This window comes from Quercus suber, unplaced genomic scaffold, assembly GCF_002906115.3.
Source record: "Quercus suber isolate HL8 unplaced genomic scaffold, Cork oak 2.0 scaffold_803, whole genome shotgun sequence".
NCBI lineage: Eukaryota > Viridiplantae > Streptophyta > Magnoliopsida > Fagales > Fagaceae > Quercus > Quercus suber.
Window position 1 is genome coordinate 29,267 of NW_027070238.1, and position 17,229 is coordinate 46,495.

Sequence of the window (17,229 nt, forward strand, 5' to 3'; positions counted from 1 at the left end):
TCTGAACTTCACTAATGCTCGATCATGAGTCGTGACCCTGAAGCTCTTATGAGAAGATCCAATCTGTGCCATTTTACGTCTCAATTGCGCTGTTCAACTCATCAGTTTGTGACCAAGTTGCTGCTTGCTGGCCCTAGTTGGTGTTTCTTTCTATAATAAATCTAGAATAATTTTTTTTTTCACAGCTATTAATGTCCCAACAACCACCCTCCCCCCCCCCCCTCTCTCTCTCTCTCTCTCTCTCTCTTAGGCCTGTCCACGGGTCGGTCCGGGTCAGGTTTGTGCCCAACCCGGAACCGACCCGATCACTTCGGGTCTCCTAAACTTGGACCCACCAGAGGCAACGGTTCGGGTGGTCGGACGTCGTCATTTTCCGGTCGGGCTCGAACTGTGCGAATTGTCGCCGAATTTTGCCAAAATCTGCATATTTTTGCTTGATTGATTGGATTTCGAAGAGATCTTGGAGGATTTCAACGAGATTAGGCCAAATCTTGAAGAAATCTCAGCAGATCCCAACTAGATCAGGCCCGATCTCGAAGAGATCCGGTGAGATCTCAATGAGATCTCAGTGGATCTCGAAGAGATCAAGCTAGATCTCGACGAGATCTCGCCGGATCTTGACAGATTGGACAAAATAGACTGGTGAACTACTTCAATGGGCGGGGAAAGCTATTTCTGGTGGGTTTTCCGGTCGGGTCGGATGAAGATTGGTTTTCCATGCTTTAACCCGTCAACCGACCCGCCGGTCTCGGGTTTTGGGAGCCGAGATTCACCGTCGACCGTCGCCTGCGTCAGGTCGGTCGGTTCTCGGTCCGAGTCGGCCGGGTTGGGCGGGTGGGTCAGTTGACGGGTTTGGTTGGATACCCCTACTCTCTCTCCCATTTTCTCCTTTTATCTTCCTCTGTTTATCTAGCATAAAATAATAATAATAATAATAATAATAATAAAAGGAGAAGAAAAAATTAAGAAAAACCCATAAGTTGTATCATTTTAATTGTGAAAAAGAATATATTTAAACGGAAATGTTAAACTTATTGCACACAAATTATTTTACACACCTTTTCAAAAGCAACTGAAATTGTGACTTTAAATTACAATTTTAGTTGTTTTCAAGGGTGTGTAAGACAAAGTTACCACTTGCCTAAACTGCGAAGGCCACATTAAGAGTGAACTGCCAGGCAAGTTGACTAAGTTACCACTTGCCTAGACTGACAAAATGAAGAACATGGTTCAAAATTTATCTATTTCATAACAAGGAAGATGTGATATGACATTTTTCTTTAACACTCCTGCGACTTCTCATTCCAAAAAATGATCGAGGCAGCTGCAAAACTGATAATAATTCTACGCATTTTCCATCAGACTAAACGGACAACTTTGGGCACAAGTTGTTCATAGCTAAAGCCTAACCTATCCCCTTTCTGGGTGTAATCTTATCAGTAGCTGTTGGCTAGTAACTTTGCTCACATAAACATAGATCAAACAAAAGGTTATTCCAAGCTTTGCAAGAAAAAAAATCGGGGCCCAGGACTGCAACATTGGTTCAGAGTGGCTGTGATAAATTAAGCAATTATGAATTCTGGTACACACCAAAACACTGAAAAATAGTTAATCCATTTCCATGCCACATGCAGACGCATTGAGAGAGAGAGAGAGAGTAATAGTGTAAGATTTCAAACATTAGCAACAAAGACTACTTTAGTTAATAATACAGCTAATGCCAGTGTAATTTTCTTTTTTGTTCGTTTATGGGACATTGACAATAAGTCGGTAACAAATATATAGAAATTTGGACCCAAAAAGTAGAATAGAAAAAGATATATGTAGAAACTACTACAACCAGAAAGAAAAGTTTACATTAAAGACAGCCCACCATGAACATGCCTGCTAATAGGTAGGGAAGTTGGAATCCACATCATGGGCCCAGGACTCCAGACCCCCAACAATATCCCTGGCTGAGGTGAAACCCAACTTGTGCAGATTCTGAACAGCCCTCTGAGAATCATTGCCCCTCCTACAAATTACATATAGTTTGGCACTCGAACTTCCATTTCGCTCTTCTTCTTCCTTCAAAGCTGAAGAAATTTCAGGCAGTCTAGCCTCCAAACTCGGGAGTGGGATGTTCAAGGACTTGGGGAGAGAAACAATCTTAAAATGGTGAGCTGGTCGGACATCGACCAATACATGTGCTTCCCCATTAGCAACCCTATCATGATACTCTTTACTGCTTATTCTGGAATCTGATTGAAGCAGCTTTAACTTCAAGGGTGACTGCAGCAAGTTTCAAATATCATATTTCTTAGTCAAATGAGAGAGAAATCAAATTGCAAACAAGCCAAAACAAATACACTAACAGTTTAAGCAACCTACTCATCCGATTACAATTATCAATGGAAAACAGAAGAAACAGAAAGTGTAATTACTGGAGTCAGTGGAGACTGAGTAAACTTCTCATAATCAAACTCTCGAAATTGCTGCTGAGTGAATGTTGCATTTTCTCCACAAGCTTCACACTGTGGTGACCTTCCTCTAATCTTTACCTGCAACATAGGTCAGAAATGAAAATGTATATATAAATGCCAAAGCTCAATATATAAACACAAAATTTCCAATATCTATTAATATGAATATACACAATCGATAAAGCAATAAACTAATTACATCATGATGAGAGCAAATTCAGCCCACTTAAAAGGGTTAAAGGAAGGAACGAAATAGTCATGCATTTGAGGATGTTGTGAGACCTTTTGATCAATTTAAATCCTCGCTGATCCGTACTTTGTTTGACTGGTCTCAGGCATGGAGTTTTTTTTTTTTTTTTGATAAGTCAGGCATGGAGTTGTACACATTGTACTTCCATTTTTGAATTCCAACACTCTTTTAGATCTTACATTTGATCTTGTAAATTTTAGAGATACTTAGCATCATTACAAACATAGAGTATTTTTTCATCTTCAATAAAATTTCTATTACTTATATTATATATGAAAAAAAGGGTTAAAGGCCTAACCTAGACCAACTCCCATCATACCAAAGAAAATCTGATTCTAATAATAACTGCTCTAAAATAAATGTCTTCTTAATAACATAAATGTTATCGAGAAACACTTGATGATGATATCAAGAAGATACTCTAAAAGTGCCAGTTGTCAATGCCAACCACTACAAGCCGCTAATATAAATAGTTGAGACAGTAAGAGTATATCACATTAAGATGCCTTGCAAAAGCCCAGAACAGTTGGGGAAAACCCACTTCTTATCAATGTCCTCTAGCCTAGAGGCTCTAGGTAAGGTGTTCTAACTACAGAAGATCAAAATGATGGTAAACTCTAATGTAAGTAGAGAAATATTATGGGGCTGGTGAGGGCAGGAAATGGGGTTAGAGGTATAAGCAGCAGAGCAAACATGAACTACTAATTGATTTTGACATCTGTTGAATGAAGTCACTACTGAAACAGGCCCCCAACCTTTGACATGTGTTTAACGCAAGTCCAGCTAGGTCTACAAATTTTTATTGTTTTTTTACAAGTTAGTCACTTATTAAACAAATACTTTTTATCTTTTGATAATATAAGATTTGGTCCAGCCATCTCCATATTAAGAATTGCTCAAATGGTTTCCTATCTTCTATGATCCTTCAAAAGGTCTTGTCTCACCTAACAGCACTTCATTTTCTAAGACAAGATTTAGACTTCAATCTGAGCTCACAGGAAAAAATGTATAAACCACTGGAAGGAACTATTAAAGGAGAACATGATACATACAATACGTATTCTTGCTGCTAATGCATCAAATAGAAGCATCCGTCCTGAGAGTGGTTCACCAACTGCACTTGCAATTTTGATAGCCTCAAGTGCTTGGAGACAGCCAATGATACCAGGTACTGAAAATTAATAAACAGAATGTAAGAAACAGAGCGGTTCTACTACTTGGAAATTAATAAACAAAAATACAGAATTAGAATCAATTAAGTGTCAAATGAATAGCAAGGAGGCTCGTAGTGTTGCAACTGTTTCCTCATCTTAAGAACTTGCTCATTATTCTTATTTTTTATTCTTTCCCCATTTTTATCCTGGTTTTATAGCAGTACCCCCATTTTTATCCTGGTTTTATCAAACTCAAATTTTGATGACATTGTAGACAGAATTGTAGACTTGTAATAAGAAATTCACTTGGTAGAATACAGCAATTCATTAGCTTACCTACTCCTAAGACACCACTGTCAGCACATCTTTGACATGCTGTTGTTGGAGGTGGAGTTGGAAATAGGCATCGATAGCATGGACCGCCATTATAATTGTAAACTGTGAGCTATACAATGAGTTTGATCATGTAGTTATTCTTGGAATTTTAACAATATGATTCATGCTGAAACTTATATTTACAGTAGAAAAGATAACCAGCAATGCATACCTGCCCTTCCAATCCCAGAGCAGCACCAGATACAAGAGGCTGCATTCATAAACATGGATGCAATTAGTACTTGAATGTGGAAAAAAAAAAAAAAAAAAAAAAAAAATCAGTCCCTCTAAGACAAATTTTTCTTCCAAACTGGTTTTGAGGAATCTCCCTTAAACCATTATGTAGTGATTCATAAAATTATCCATGTGTACTAAATCACGAGTCTCATCAAATATTTAAACAAGTAGACATGACCCATTAAATAGGTCATGTGACTAAAAATAAAGGCTGCTGGTTAGTGCCTTATTGGCATTATGAATCGCCATGTGGCGGATTGGAGGAATTTTCCTCCAAACTGGCTTTGATGACGTAGAAAAACTTCACTCAGATTAGTTGCACTGTACAACAATTCTCACTATTAATCAAACTCCTACAGGTAACTGACCCCACCCACCAGAGCTGGTTACCGGGTGATCCAACCCTGACGGGCTAAGCAATTTATCCTTATAGTAAAGCTTAGGTATCATTCCTTAGTACATTTAAGTTCCCAATTAAAATCAAACACATGATTGCATTGACCAATGAAGTACAACCCACTATTATCTTTTCCAAGAACAATAAAATTCAATGCATTTATGTAAATTTTATCCAATAACAATATTACATCAAGCTTAATTTACCTTTCCTAACAGAACACAGCAATCACTGATCATGTAACGGCTAGGAGCATTGTCTGTCGCATCCACTATCACATCATATCTTTCCAAATGTTACCAGTCACGGAAATCATATACTAACATTTCAACAATATAATTAAATGAAACACTTTGAATTTGAGCAAAGAAATAATATAGAGGATACTGGTTGAAGATTTCTAAGGCATTGGAAGTGCGCAAAGCTTCGTGGTGCTCGACGATTTGAACGGAGGAGTTGATAGAACGACAAGTCGTAGCGGCGGATTTCACTTTGGGCTGACCAATGAAGGCCTCGGTGTGAATGACCTGCCTGTGCATATTGTTGAGCTCGACGACGTCGTGGTCCACAATGCCTAATCGGCCAGCGCCGCAAGCGGCGAGGTAGAGGAGGGCCGGGGAGCCTAATCCGCCGGCTCCGACGACTAGGATGGAGGAGTTTATGAGGTTTGACTGGGCTTCGACTCCGAACGACGGGAGCAAGAGGTGGCGGCTGTACCGGTGGATCATCTCCGGGGTGAGATCGTGATGGGCGGCTGTGATTGGATTTGGGAGGGCGGAGGTGTTGACGACGGTGCCGTTTTGGAGATTGAGGTGGCGGAGCTGAGATTCGAGGGCGGAGATTCGGCGGTCTATGTCGGATTTTGTGGCTTTGAGGGATTGGAGCTCGTGGAGGATCCGAGAGGCTTCGTCATGGCCGTTGGCTTCCATTTTTGGGTTCGGGTTTTCGGTGGAAAGCTGGAGTGGAAGTGTTCGTGAGTTGTACGTGAAGAAGAATTGTAAAAACCCTAACTTGAGAGAGAGAGAGTTTTGGAGGGTTTTGACTCTTTTCTACGTTGATGCAGAGGTGGACCGCTCAGTTGCCACGTCAGGGTTTGACTGAACAGAGGGTCACATTTGTTAAATTGCTTTTGTTTTTTTATTTATTTATTTATTTATATGGTACTGATGAAATTCTTAATAAATAAAAAAAATACACATCAGACACAAGTGAATCACAATTCACTTATCGGCCATGTGGTGACTCAAGGAAGAATCTAAATCCAGGGTCTTATATGTTGTGCTCCACTTCATACTACATTAATAATATTTGGACAATTGACTTTTTTCTTTTAGTGAGGTAACAGCTCTTTTTTATCAAAGTAACGTCTCTTTCTTATCTGAGATAACGTCTTTACTTAACGTTAGTGAGATAATGCTGCTTTCTTCTGGGGGTTCTCTTAATTCTATATCTTCATTATCTGATTTTTGTCTCTTTCGCCGCTCTTGTTTTTGGTTTTGTTTCTTTTCTTTGTGGTCTCAATCTGAAGTGTTTATCTTCATCCTTATTACTCACTAGATATGGATACATTCGCCTCTCTCTATGAACTACCAATCACCAACTCTTCCTCTCTTTGAATCTTTCGCACGTATTTTCAAAAATCAATTATGCTTCTATTGGTTTGTGGAAAAGGACTTTTTTGGGTTTTTTCGTCACCGAACAAATTTTAGGGTTTGATGTGGGAGTAAAGTGTGGAGAGAAACAGAGTGACTTGTTTATGGCAATAATGGTGCTTGATTTTTGTTCCATTAGGAAACATGTGGAAAGAAAAAAGTTTCTTTCTTGTAAAGGTTGTATTTAGTAAATATTTGGGGTTGCTAGATTTTGTATTTTACATGTTTGTTGAAATTCTTCAATGAGTTTAGGGATGGGAAGCTTGCTCTCTTGAATATATATTATTGTTGAGATTACAATTTGATTTGAATATACAGATAACATTTTATTTAAATTTCAGATTTCATTATTTTTTCAAACTCTATCAGATAAGTATGACTTAGTTGATGGCTATCTATTTAGAATGCTTGGACTAATATGCTTTCGTTGTGTGCTTCAATTGAGATAAGGTCGGATTTGTCTCAATAAATGGTGGGGTTTAAGCCCATAAATTGGTTGGATATGTGTAGAAAGGAAGGAATACAATTAGACCACGGATAGAAGAAACTAAACCAGAACAAAAAACAAAAATTGACGGACAAAAATAAAAAAGTTAATCACATGAGATTTACCTTAACTGATCTTCTATTTCCCTAACCTTAAAGGTGTTATCTCACTAAAAGAAAGAGGCCAGCTGTCTAAATATTATTGGTGGAGTATGAAGTGGAATACAATACATGAGAAAGAAGATTTGGACTCCGCACAAAGGATTTGCTTTTATTAATGGAGGTAAACTTCAAGGTGCAATCTCAAACTTTAGGAATATACTTTGCAATTTACCTAAAATTGCGAGAATAATTTTCACAAAATTGTTTTGTAAAAGTAATTTGCCAATATATTTTGTTTTGAACGGGATAGAATTTTTTTTCAATTTTTTTTAGTAAAAACTATTTTCTAAAAAGTAAATCGTATTTTTAATAGAATTTTTTGATGATAAAAAGGTAATTTTCCTTTTGACCCTTTTTTTTAATATTTTTTTTTATATTACCTAGTACAGAAAAATATAAAAAACATTATCTTCGTTTTCAATGGAAAATGGATGGTGAAAACTTACCAATTTTTGTATTTTATATGACCAAAACTGTTTTTAAATAGGGCTACCAGAAAGCATTAGTCTTTATTATCCTATTTTCATACGCCATCCTATTTTATATGACCAAAACTGTTTTTAGTGGTGTATTAACTTTGTTGGCTATACTTGAAAGTTGAAACTGTCTGTTTACTTTCCCAAAGGATATTGTTTTTCTCAAATGTGTCGACAAGCTAGTCTGTATTTCTTTTTTTGGGTAGCTTATTGCAGTTTGTAACTTTGTATAGCTCTTGGAATTTCCGAAGAGACGCGAAGAATAGAAAGAAAGTGTCTATTGAGGGGCCCCAAAGGAAGAGAGCATCCACACATTCTACTCATTTTTCTCATATAAAAAGGACATGTAACCTAGCAACATTTGCATGCCAATTTTGAAATGGCAAATCTATGCGACACCACCACGTTTCTACTTTCTAGTGATATCCTAGCTCATGAGAACGTGTACTGCATCATCTCTGTACTAATATTCACTTTCTTCACTCTTCATCAATTGTAATTATAGAACCAACTTTGTTATTCTCTGAGTCTGTACTGCACATCTAGCTTGGTAACCAATATGAGTGGCCATCTCTTCCCCTTCAACACTTCCTTGCGGCCATTCCTGGCCAAGCCCTTGAGAGCATGTGTCTACCAGTCCATCAAGGTAACTACTATCACTTCCTTCTTGGCTAGTCTTTGGTCAATTTTTGGTCTTAGAAGGAGTACTTCTTATGTTTATTAGGGTAGCTATTGATTTCCTATGCCTCTTGTGCTTTGAGTAAAATGTATGAAACAAAATGGGGTGGAATTTGAATTCAAGATGAGGTAGTGTCTAGTATTTTTTGTCTGTTGTTCTATATATGTCTGTCCACTACTTCCATGACTTGCCATTCTGGATCATCCAAGTCTATTAGTCAAGACTGCCAGAATCTAATGGATCCCAAGTTCTTAAGTAAAGATCATCATCCAAGTATATAGATGACATCGGTTGATCTCAATAAACAATCTTTGAATGGTGTAACAACTAATTAACAAGGCTTATATGGTTGTTAAATGTCTTCTAATTGCCAGTATGTATAACTACTTGGGATACAGTAAATCATATCTTGATTACTTTTGTGGATTTTACATTCCTCTGAGACCCTGTATGTGTTTGTTTGTTTGTTTTGCGTTGTGATCTTAGAGACAGTTATTTAATTCTTGCATTAGTTACTTCCCCCTTTGAAATCTTCCAGCCCATGTAACATTTCTGAACTTTAGCTTGGTTGGCTAGGTCATGTGACAAATGCCCACTAATGGGGGACCCGTTTGGTCAAGCTTGGCCAATTTATAATACTAATATCTATTGAGGCCAGTGTCTTGATTCAGTCCATTCTGGGTGGGATAGCGATTTGTCAAATAGATCTCCGCCAAAAAGTAAAAGCAGAGGAAGAAAGTAATGCCAAAAGGCCCAAAACAAAACCTGACAGTTTTTGTTGGTGAATTTTCCATGCTCTCATAATGTGATTTCTAAAAATCATTAATCAAACTTAAAGGTGTTAGAAAGTGTTGTTGCTCATTGTGTTTTGGCCTAATTAATGTTTTCAGAGTTATGCCCAAGCAAGCAAGCACAACGATCCCCGTGAAATAATAGAAGAGAGGGCACCTTCAACCGCTAGAGAATTCAAAAGAATGGCTGAGGAGAAGCTGAGGAAGGCCCAGCAAGGAGTGGCTAGTCAAGTTGCTGAAATGGAATATGATGGTACGGAAGAGGTTACTTTGGGTGACAAAGCATTTTCCAACAAGGCCTAGCTAATCGGCTAGCTACTGGCTACATATATATCTGATTGTTAAGGGAAAGTTATTAGATAATCATGGAGTATGACACTCCGTTTTATTACATTCATCCATCCTATTATATTCATAGTGGATCTTATAATGAGTTTAATTAGTGAAATTTATTATGAATATAAGAAAATGAAGCATCACATTATTGTACTTTATGAGTACTTAATAAGGCAGCAAGTATTTAAAGTCTTCAAAGTCAAGACAGTTCCCTTATGCAATTTACGTAATTGAGCTCTGCAATAAATCATGTATTGATTAAATTTTATTTTCTATGATTAGTATTCTTCGCCTAGAAATTTTGGTATCAGAGGGGTAAGGTAGGTGTTTATTACTCTCTCTTGCGTGACAAGAAATTTTTAGGAAAGGAATGAATCAAATGGCAGAAGAATCAATCATTGTGGAATCTAACACTAAGGGTTTGTTTGGGACCCATTTATTTTGCTGAAACTGAAAACTTTTTATTAAAAGTACTGTAGATAAAGATAAAAGTTAATTGAAATAATACAGGGAGATTCATGAATAATACCAAAAAGTGCAGTGAGACCCATGAATAGTAACAAAAGTAAGCTAAATAATAAAATAAGTTGGCAAAATTAATCATACCAAACGGACACTAAGACAAATGGTACAAGATGTTTGTTTGGTGATGAAACACAAGAAAAATGTGTGGTAAGGCGTGGTTGATGATAAGGAAATTATATAGTGATAGATTTCCACATAATGTCTGTTGGTTTAGGTCCATGTTAGCTTTTTAGTTGACATGACTTATGGATTAAAGTAACCATAGTAATTAGTAAGTATTATGCATTATATGTTAGTAGTTGTGAAAAATGTTGTGTCCCTAAATTTATTAGGCGAAAATGAACTTTTGGTCCTTACATTTTGGGCTAATTCTCGATTTGGTTCCTAAATTGATTTCGCTCCTAGGTCAGTCCCTGATTTCAAAAAATAAATTTTATTTTGGTCCCTACTGTCAACTTGGTAATGGAAACCTCATACGTGGCAGACGGAATGCCCTGTTTGTTGATGTAGCGCTGACATGACCATTAAAATATTATTAAAAATAATTATTTGGCATTTTTAAATAACACGTCGGCATTTAAAATTTTTTAAACAAAGCTACGTCAGAAAATTTATATAAGAAAAGAAATTAAATTAAAAAAAAAAACCTTAAATCTAATTTAATTTAAAAAAATTATTACTTATCATTATTAATTTTCATAAGACCATTACAACTTGTTCTTTGTGTTCTTCCCAATCAAACCTAGCAACGAAGAACTCAAACCCAGCAACCAATAACTCAAACCTAGATCACAACAACACAAACGAAAAAAAATAAAAATAAAAATAACTGAGATCAAACACAAACACAGACCCAAATCACAAATAGATATCAAACACAGACCTAGAGCACAATAACACAAACGAAAAAAGAAGAAGAAAAAGAAACAGAGATTAAACACAAACATAGACCCAGATCACCAATAGAGATCAAACACGGACCCAAATCACAACAACACAAACGAAGAAAAAAAAAATAGAGATCATACAAAAACGAAACCTAGATCACAACCCAAACCAAAATCATCAGCGGACCCAACCATCGATCCAAAAAAAAGCCACAAAAATCAAGTTACCACCACACCAAATCTTAAATGTCATTTCCCATTTTCCATAAATATAAATTTTCTACTTTTCCCTTTTCCATTAAACACAGAAAAGAGAGAGAAGCAAAAATAACTACAAAAGGCATAAACAAGAATCAAGCAAACATAGCAACTACATACAGGACAGGTACAACTCATATATCATAAACCCAGCCTCAACAAAAATCCCAAAAATTCTAAGCATCAAAGGACATTAATAAGTAGAAGCTAAGCATGGATAATGAGGTAAACTAGCAATAGCTTGAGCTGTAGATATCACGGGCCGCGATGCTCTTCTTCACCAGAAAAGGTGACCTCATCACTGAGATTAGAGAGAGTTTGGGTCAGATCAGAGTTTGGCAGATCGACGGATGAACGAGTTCAACTGCGGCGACCTCATCACTGAGATTTAAAAGAGTTTGGGTCAGATCGGAGTTTGGCAGATCAGCAGAGATGAGATTTTGAGAGAGTTTGGGTTTGAGAGAGATTTTGTCAAGGGTGAAGAGAGAAAGAGAGAATTAGAGATAGAGAGAGTTTAGAGTTTGGGTCTAATTGCTGATGAGGTTAAAAGAAAAAGAAAAAGAATTAAGGTTAACGAAAAAGAAAAAGAATTAAAAGGATAAATTTTTTTAAAAATAATTTTAATTAAATTAGATTTAAGTTTTTTTTTTAATTTTAATTTCTTTTTTTATAAATTTTCTGATGTTCTTGTGTTCTTGTGATCAGTGTTCATGTTCTTGTTTATTTTTATTCAAATCTGAATTGATGTATTTTTATGTTTTAAATTTTGTTAAAATTGATATATATATATATATAAATTAAATGCTAACATGGATGTTGACTTCATATTTTTTATTATTACTTTTCGGCTGCATCAGCATTTAATATGCCAGCAATGCACTCTATTTGCCATCTTAGATTTTTCTGTTACTGGGTTGACGGTAGGGACCAAATAAAAACGATTTTTGGAAATTAGGGACTGACCTAGGAGCGAAATTAATTTAGGGACCAAATCGATAATCGGCCCAAAATGTAGGGACCAAAAGTGCATTTTCGCCAATTTATTATTATCATATGACAATATGTTCTTTTTATTATTTTATAATTTTCAAGAAATTATGAGTTAAATCCATTAAAATTTCCCTCTCATATAGATAGATTTTAAATCTTTCTTCTTATGAAAATAAAATTTATCACATAAATTTTATAGTTGATTTAATTGAAACCCACCTTTTGTTAAGATCATTGAAATTGAATGTACTCATTTCGAGGTTGATTGTATATGGTTGTTGTTTCGAAGTAATCATCAACTATTATTTTTTTGGGATGCTTATGAATCATCCCTTTCCAAAGGGGATTTTTTTTTGGGGTACAATCATGGATTTTTTGTTCCACTGCTCAAATTCGTGGTCCATCCACCACTCAAATTCATGGTCCATGGTCCAGTGCTTAAGGTCTTGCATAGAGTGAGCCTTGAGTTTGAACCTTGGGGACGGCCAATGTGATCCCAATGGTTCGAACTCAAGACGTACCATACTATTTGCACTTTGAACAGGACTAAAGATTAAATTATGATTTAACTCACTTGATGTAGCTCTCTTTTTTGTTTTGGGGGGGGGGGGGGGGGGGGGTGTGGTGTTGGGGCACTTGATGTAGCTCTCTTCCTAACATATTAGGTAGGATTGATATTAATGATTTGACCTTCAAACTTTTTCATTTAATAATGTTATATATACAATTTTTTAAAAAAAAATTCATAATTGTTGAAGCGATTCATTGTAAGTAGTAATGTGGTAAGTTTTTAATTTTAAATGTCAGTTATGTCCGGAAGTTCACCACTCACATTTAAAGACTTCAACCATTATATAATTTGTTATGGAAAATGTTATGTTCATGGTATTAATGTTTTTTGTTCAAAGAAAAATGAAGGGACACTTTCTTCTTTCACTTTTGAGTTTTGACAACAAAATTGGGCTTTAAAATGAAACTCTTTGAGCCCACCTAGGCCCAGAATTTTGAACCCAAAAATGATGACGTTGTTTAACCTTCCTGCCCAAGGCCTCCCATATCTGCTCTCATATAAGTTGAGCTCCCCGGAACTCCTATTTCCCCCTATCTGGGCTGTACGCTGGAAAATCCAGCATAAAGTCGGTTGGTTAATTTTTTTCTATTCATATAATGCACGGTCAGTCGTGTCGACCTGAATATGACCCGAATTCATTTAGTCTCAACCCATGACCTGTTTATAAACAGGTTAGTCGTGTCGGATTCGCGGGTCATGTCAAATTTTGCCACCCCTAAATGCACCAAAAAAAAAAAATCTAGCACTTAATTTCTAAGGGCTAATTCATTAAAGAATATATTTTACTTTTCATATTATCATAAGTATCATTGTCATCATCTTCACTCTATTACTTTTTATAGTATTACTAGTAGTCTAGTATCATTGTTGCATCCTTGCCACTGCAAACGCTTTCACTAATGTCGTTGTTGATGTTGCCATTGCCAAACTACCATCTATTACAACCTATCGTTATCATCAACGTGTCTTCCATTATCATTAATTACCGTCATTCTTTGCTACTGTCACTACTATCTATTTGTAACATCATATTATATCTATTTGGTCTATTTGCTACTGTCACTACTATCTCTATTTGAAACGACATTATTAAAAAAAAGTACATATTAATATATAAATTAAAAAAATAAAAAATAAAAAAAGGGAAAGGAAAGCCCCTTTGGCCATATCTGAACCAAGAGACGACGTCGTTTAACCTTCTTACCAATATTTATTCTGTATATCATCATCTCCTCAAAAAATCCAGCATCACTCGCTTAGTTTTTATTTATATCTTTCTATTTATTGAAATGTTTATTTTTCATGTTTCTATTTAATTCTCTCTCTCTCACACACACACACACAAAACCAATGCGAAATTGGCCAATTCATTGAAGAATTTTCTTTTATACGATTTCATTTTCCCACTTCCGCATTGGAATTTCTTAGAAATTGAAAGCTCCGGCTACTAGTTTAGAGCTTAATTGCTTTGCTTTATAGGTATACTTAGCTGTTTCATATTTATTTGGTTTCATTAATCCCCAGGGCCGACCCTAGGCTTAGGCCAATTAGGCCATTGCCTAGGGCCCCTTACTAGAGAAGGCCTCAAATTTGGGGGCAAATTTTTATTTTTTTTATATATAAATATTTTTGAGAAATATTAAAACATTTTAGTTTACATTTTTTTTACTATTAAGAAGGCTCAAAGAATTAAGTAATGCTAGAGATAGAGATAATACAAATTTAAATAAATAGGTCTTACAAATAGACGTGTTACTAATCACAAGTAATTCAAATATAAAAATGTTAAAAGTACTATAAATTTTATTACATAAATTTTATTTATTTTTATACAAAATAAAAATTATACTTTAGTCTAATCTAAGTGTATATGTGTGCGAAACTCTCTTCTAAAGACTTAAATCTCGGCCAGTGCTTCCTACGCTTCACAAGAATTTATATTTGCGGAGTGATCACTGCACCAAGTGTACGTGGCGATCTCCATAACTTATATAATTTAATATGACAATAAATATGATAGGTAGATTTCAACAAATTATTGAATGCATTTTTGAATAAATATTTGTGATTGGTGATATATCTTTGTAATTCTCATGTTGTAAATTTTATAATATTTTTAGTATTTTTGTAAGCCTCATGTCATTGATCACATTCATTACAACACTAGTTTGTAGTAAAACTTGTTATAACTTTTGTATTTTCTTAAAAAAATTCATATTAAAGAGTAAAAAGAATGGATTTAAAAAAAATTATTATATAAAATACTAGTTAAATATTATTTAAGTGATAACATAAAAACTCCATTTGAAAATTTTGCTTTAGGCCTCAGAAACGCTTGGGCCAGCCCTGTTAATCCCTCAAGAATTTCTCATACTGTTTGATCAAATATTGGTACCAACAGGTTCATGCACTTCTTGAAGCAATTATTTCCATTTTTATGCTTTCTTTTCTGTTAAGAAGAAAGGTTAGTTAGTTAATGTGTTTGTTGTTGCTACAACGAGGCAGTGTTAGTGGATAGAAATGAATGCTTTCAAAGCTTTCAAAGCCTGTGCCCCAATTGAATGGAGCCCCAATGTGCATATAACCCTTGTGAGGGGAATTCTAGGCCCTAGGAGGCTTCACCGCCGCACTTTAGAGGCGTTGCATCTCTGCAAATGCAATCGCACTGTAATGTGCTGGAACAACCTCACTATCAGGGGAATGCTGCAACTAGGTGTGTTTTATTTTTTATTTTTTATTTTATAGTTAGTTTGGTGATGAAATAATTTTTATTTTGTCATGTCTTTTCATATCTGGTTTGTATGTTATGTTCATTGTGGAACAAATTGTTTGTGTTGTGTTACATTTCAAGGTGAAAAGATTGGTTTTAGTTGAGACAGAAGAGATGTTTGAGGCTCGCCAACAGAAAGAGGCAAACCATCGAGCGTTGTGTCCCCCATTGGTTGTAAATCATCTCCCGGGTCTCTTCATAGGTTAGTTGTTCAATGTTTTCGTATGGCTTTTGGTTCTAAATTCTAATAAATAACTCAGTTGCATCATTTGCATCTTATAGTAAAAGCTATAATATTGTTTTATCCTACTTTGGACTTTGGAGTCGTAAGCATGTGGTTTATGAATTGCTGTTTATGCATACAAAAGGCCCAGTATGGCATTTAATTCTCATGCACTGTGTATTGCCATTGATATTCAATCTATCTCCACTATGAAAAGTCATCTATAAAATGGGTGTCATGATATGGAGTGCTTTTTTTAAGAAGCAGCAAGTATGTGGATTGCGATTTTCAATTCCAAAAATCATATATCTATTATATGTGTCTTGATAGATTTTTTGGGCTATTCTTAAACTGTTGGGTGGTTCTTAAACTGTTCATTATGGCTGGGAGACGACTGAACCTTGTTTGTACATAATGAGTTGAAGGTTTCATATACCACGTAATTTAGCTAGATTGTAATTTTTTTTTTTTGGCCATCTTTTCAATCCAGTCCTTTGCGTTCTATTTATAGAAACTATATCATGGGGAGACTCTGCTTCCTACGTTTTTTTGCTTCAGTATTAGAATTCCACTCACAATTTTCATACAGGGCCTTGGTATGTATGTCTTAATGAATTGACAGCTGAACAAGGTCAATGCAGCTTAACTCTCTTCCTAATAACAGCATGCTTTTTTTCCTTAAAAGTGACATTCCAAGTAGCACTTCCTTAGCTATTTTGTTATTTCCAACTAAAATTGCAAAAGTTATATATGTTGCTGTGTTTGGTAACCATGAAAGTGGTATAAGAAGGTTATTCTATATATTAGGTTTAAAAAAAAAAAAATAATGTTTTCCCCCTCCATGATAATGTTGCAATGTTTTTCCCCTCCATTCTATATATTTGGGGATTTTTTTTAATGTTGTTTTCTTGAAAACTTTTGCTGAGTGCAATGCCTTTTTACCTGGAGGTTTTGTTTAATTACAGTAAGCTTGAAAACAGAAAACCAGCTTGATTTGGACAATCAAAGATGCCATCCCTTTGTGTTGTATTTATACTAGCTGTATTATGTAGAGACTATGCTTCCTACATTTTTTGCTTTAGTATCAGAGTTCCACTCACAATTCTCATAAAGAGCCTTGGTATGTAACTATGTATGTCTTAATGAATTGATAGCTGATTAAGGTCGATGCAGCTTAACTCTCTTCCTAACAACTGTACTCTTTATTCTTAAAAAGAGTGATATATAGTCCAAGTAGCAATTTCTTAGCTTTTTTGTTATTCCTATTTTAATTGCAAATGTTATTTTGCTGTGGTTAATAACGTGAAAAGTGGTATTAGAAGAGTGTTCTGGATATAAGGCTTTGTTTAAGGGCCCTTAGAATAATTGTTAACAAACCATTTTAGAAAAGTTTTGATAATATTTTTATGAGAAATAAAAAAAGCTGTTAAAACATTAAAGTTATGTTTGATAATAGTTTTTGTTTTCTATTTTCAAAAACTTGTTTTTGGGAACAAAAAGAAAAGGCAATTTTTTTTTTTTTTTTTGTATTTTTGAAATAAAAAAACA

The 17,229-nt window shown here is 35.3% G+C and overlaps 2 protein-coding genes and 1 long non-coding RNA gene across 3 annotated transcripts; 2 read left to right on the forward strand and 1 right to left on the reverse strand.

Moving 5' to 3' along the window:
- Positions 1 to 1,680: 1,680 nt before the first annotated feature.
- LOC112025484 (adenylyltransferase and sulfurtransferase MOCS3) lies at positions 1,681 to 5,909 on the reverse strand. The gene is made up of 7 exons (XM_024058163.2): positions 5,263 to 5,909; positions 5,082 to 5,160; positions 4,414 to 4,452; positions 4,203 to 4,311; positions 3,765 to 3,883; positions 2,424 to 2,540; positions 1,681 to 2,271 (listed from the first exon to the last, which is right to left on the reverse strand). The coding sequence occupies exons 1-7, from the start codon at positions 5,802 to 5,804 to the stop codon at positions 1,888 to 1,890; spliced, it is 1,389 nt and encodes a 462-aa protein (XP_023913931.1). The 5' UTR covers positions 5,805 to 5,909; the 3' UTR covers positions 1,681 to 1,887.
- A 2,025-nt stretch (positions 5,910 to 7,934) lies between these two features.
- On the forward strand, positions 7,935 to 9,704 carry LOC136064941 (uncharacterized). The gene is made up of 2 exons (XR_010626596.1): positions 7,935 to 8,297; positions 9,221 to 9,704. It is a non-coding gene; the product is annotated as an uncharacterized LOC136064941 (long non-coding RNA).
- A 5,504-nt stretch (positions 9,705 to 15,208) lies between these two features.
- On the forward strand, positions 15,209 to 15,665 carry LOC136064940 (uncharacterized). Its single transcript, XM_065767416.1, has 2 exons — positions 15,209 to 15,355; positions 15,540 to 15,665. The coding sequence occupies exons 1-2, from the start codon at positions 15,209 to 15,211 to the stop codon at positions 15,663 to 15,665; spliced, it is 273 nt and encodes a 90-aa protein (XP_065623488.1).
- Positions 15,666 to 17,229: the final 1,564 nt, after the last annotated feature.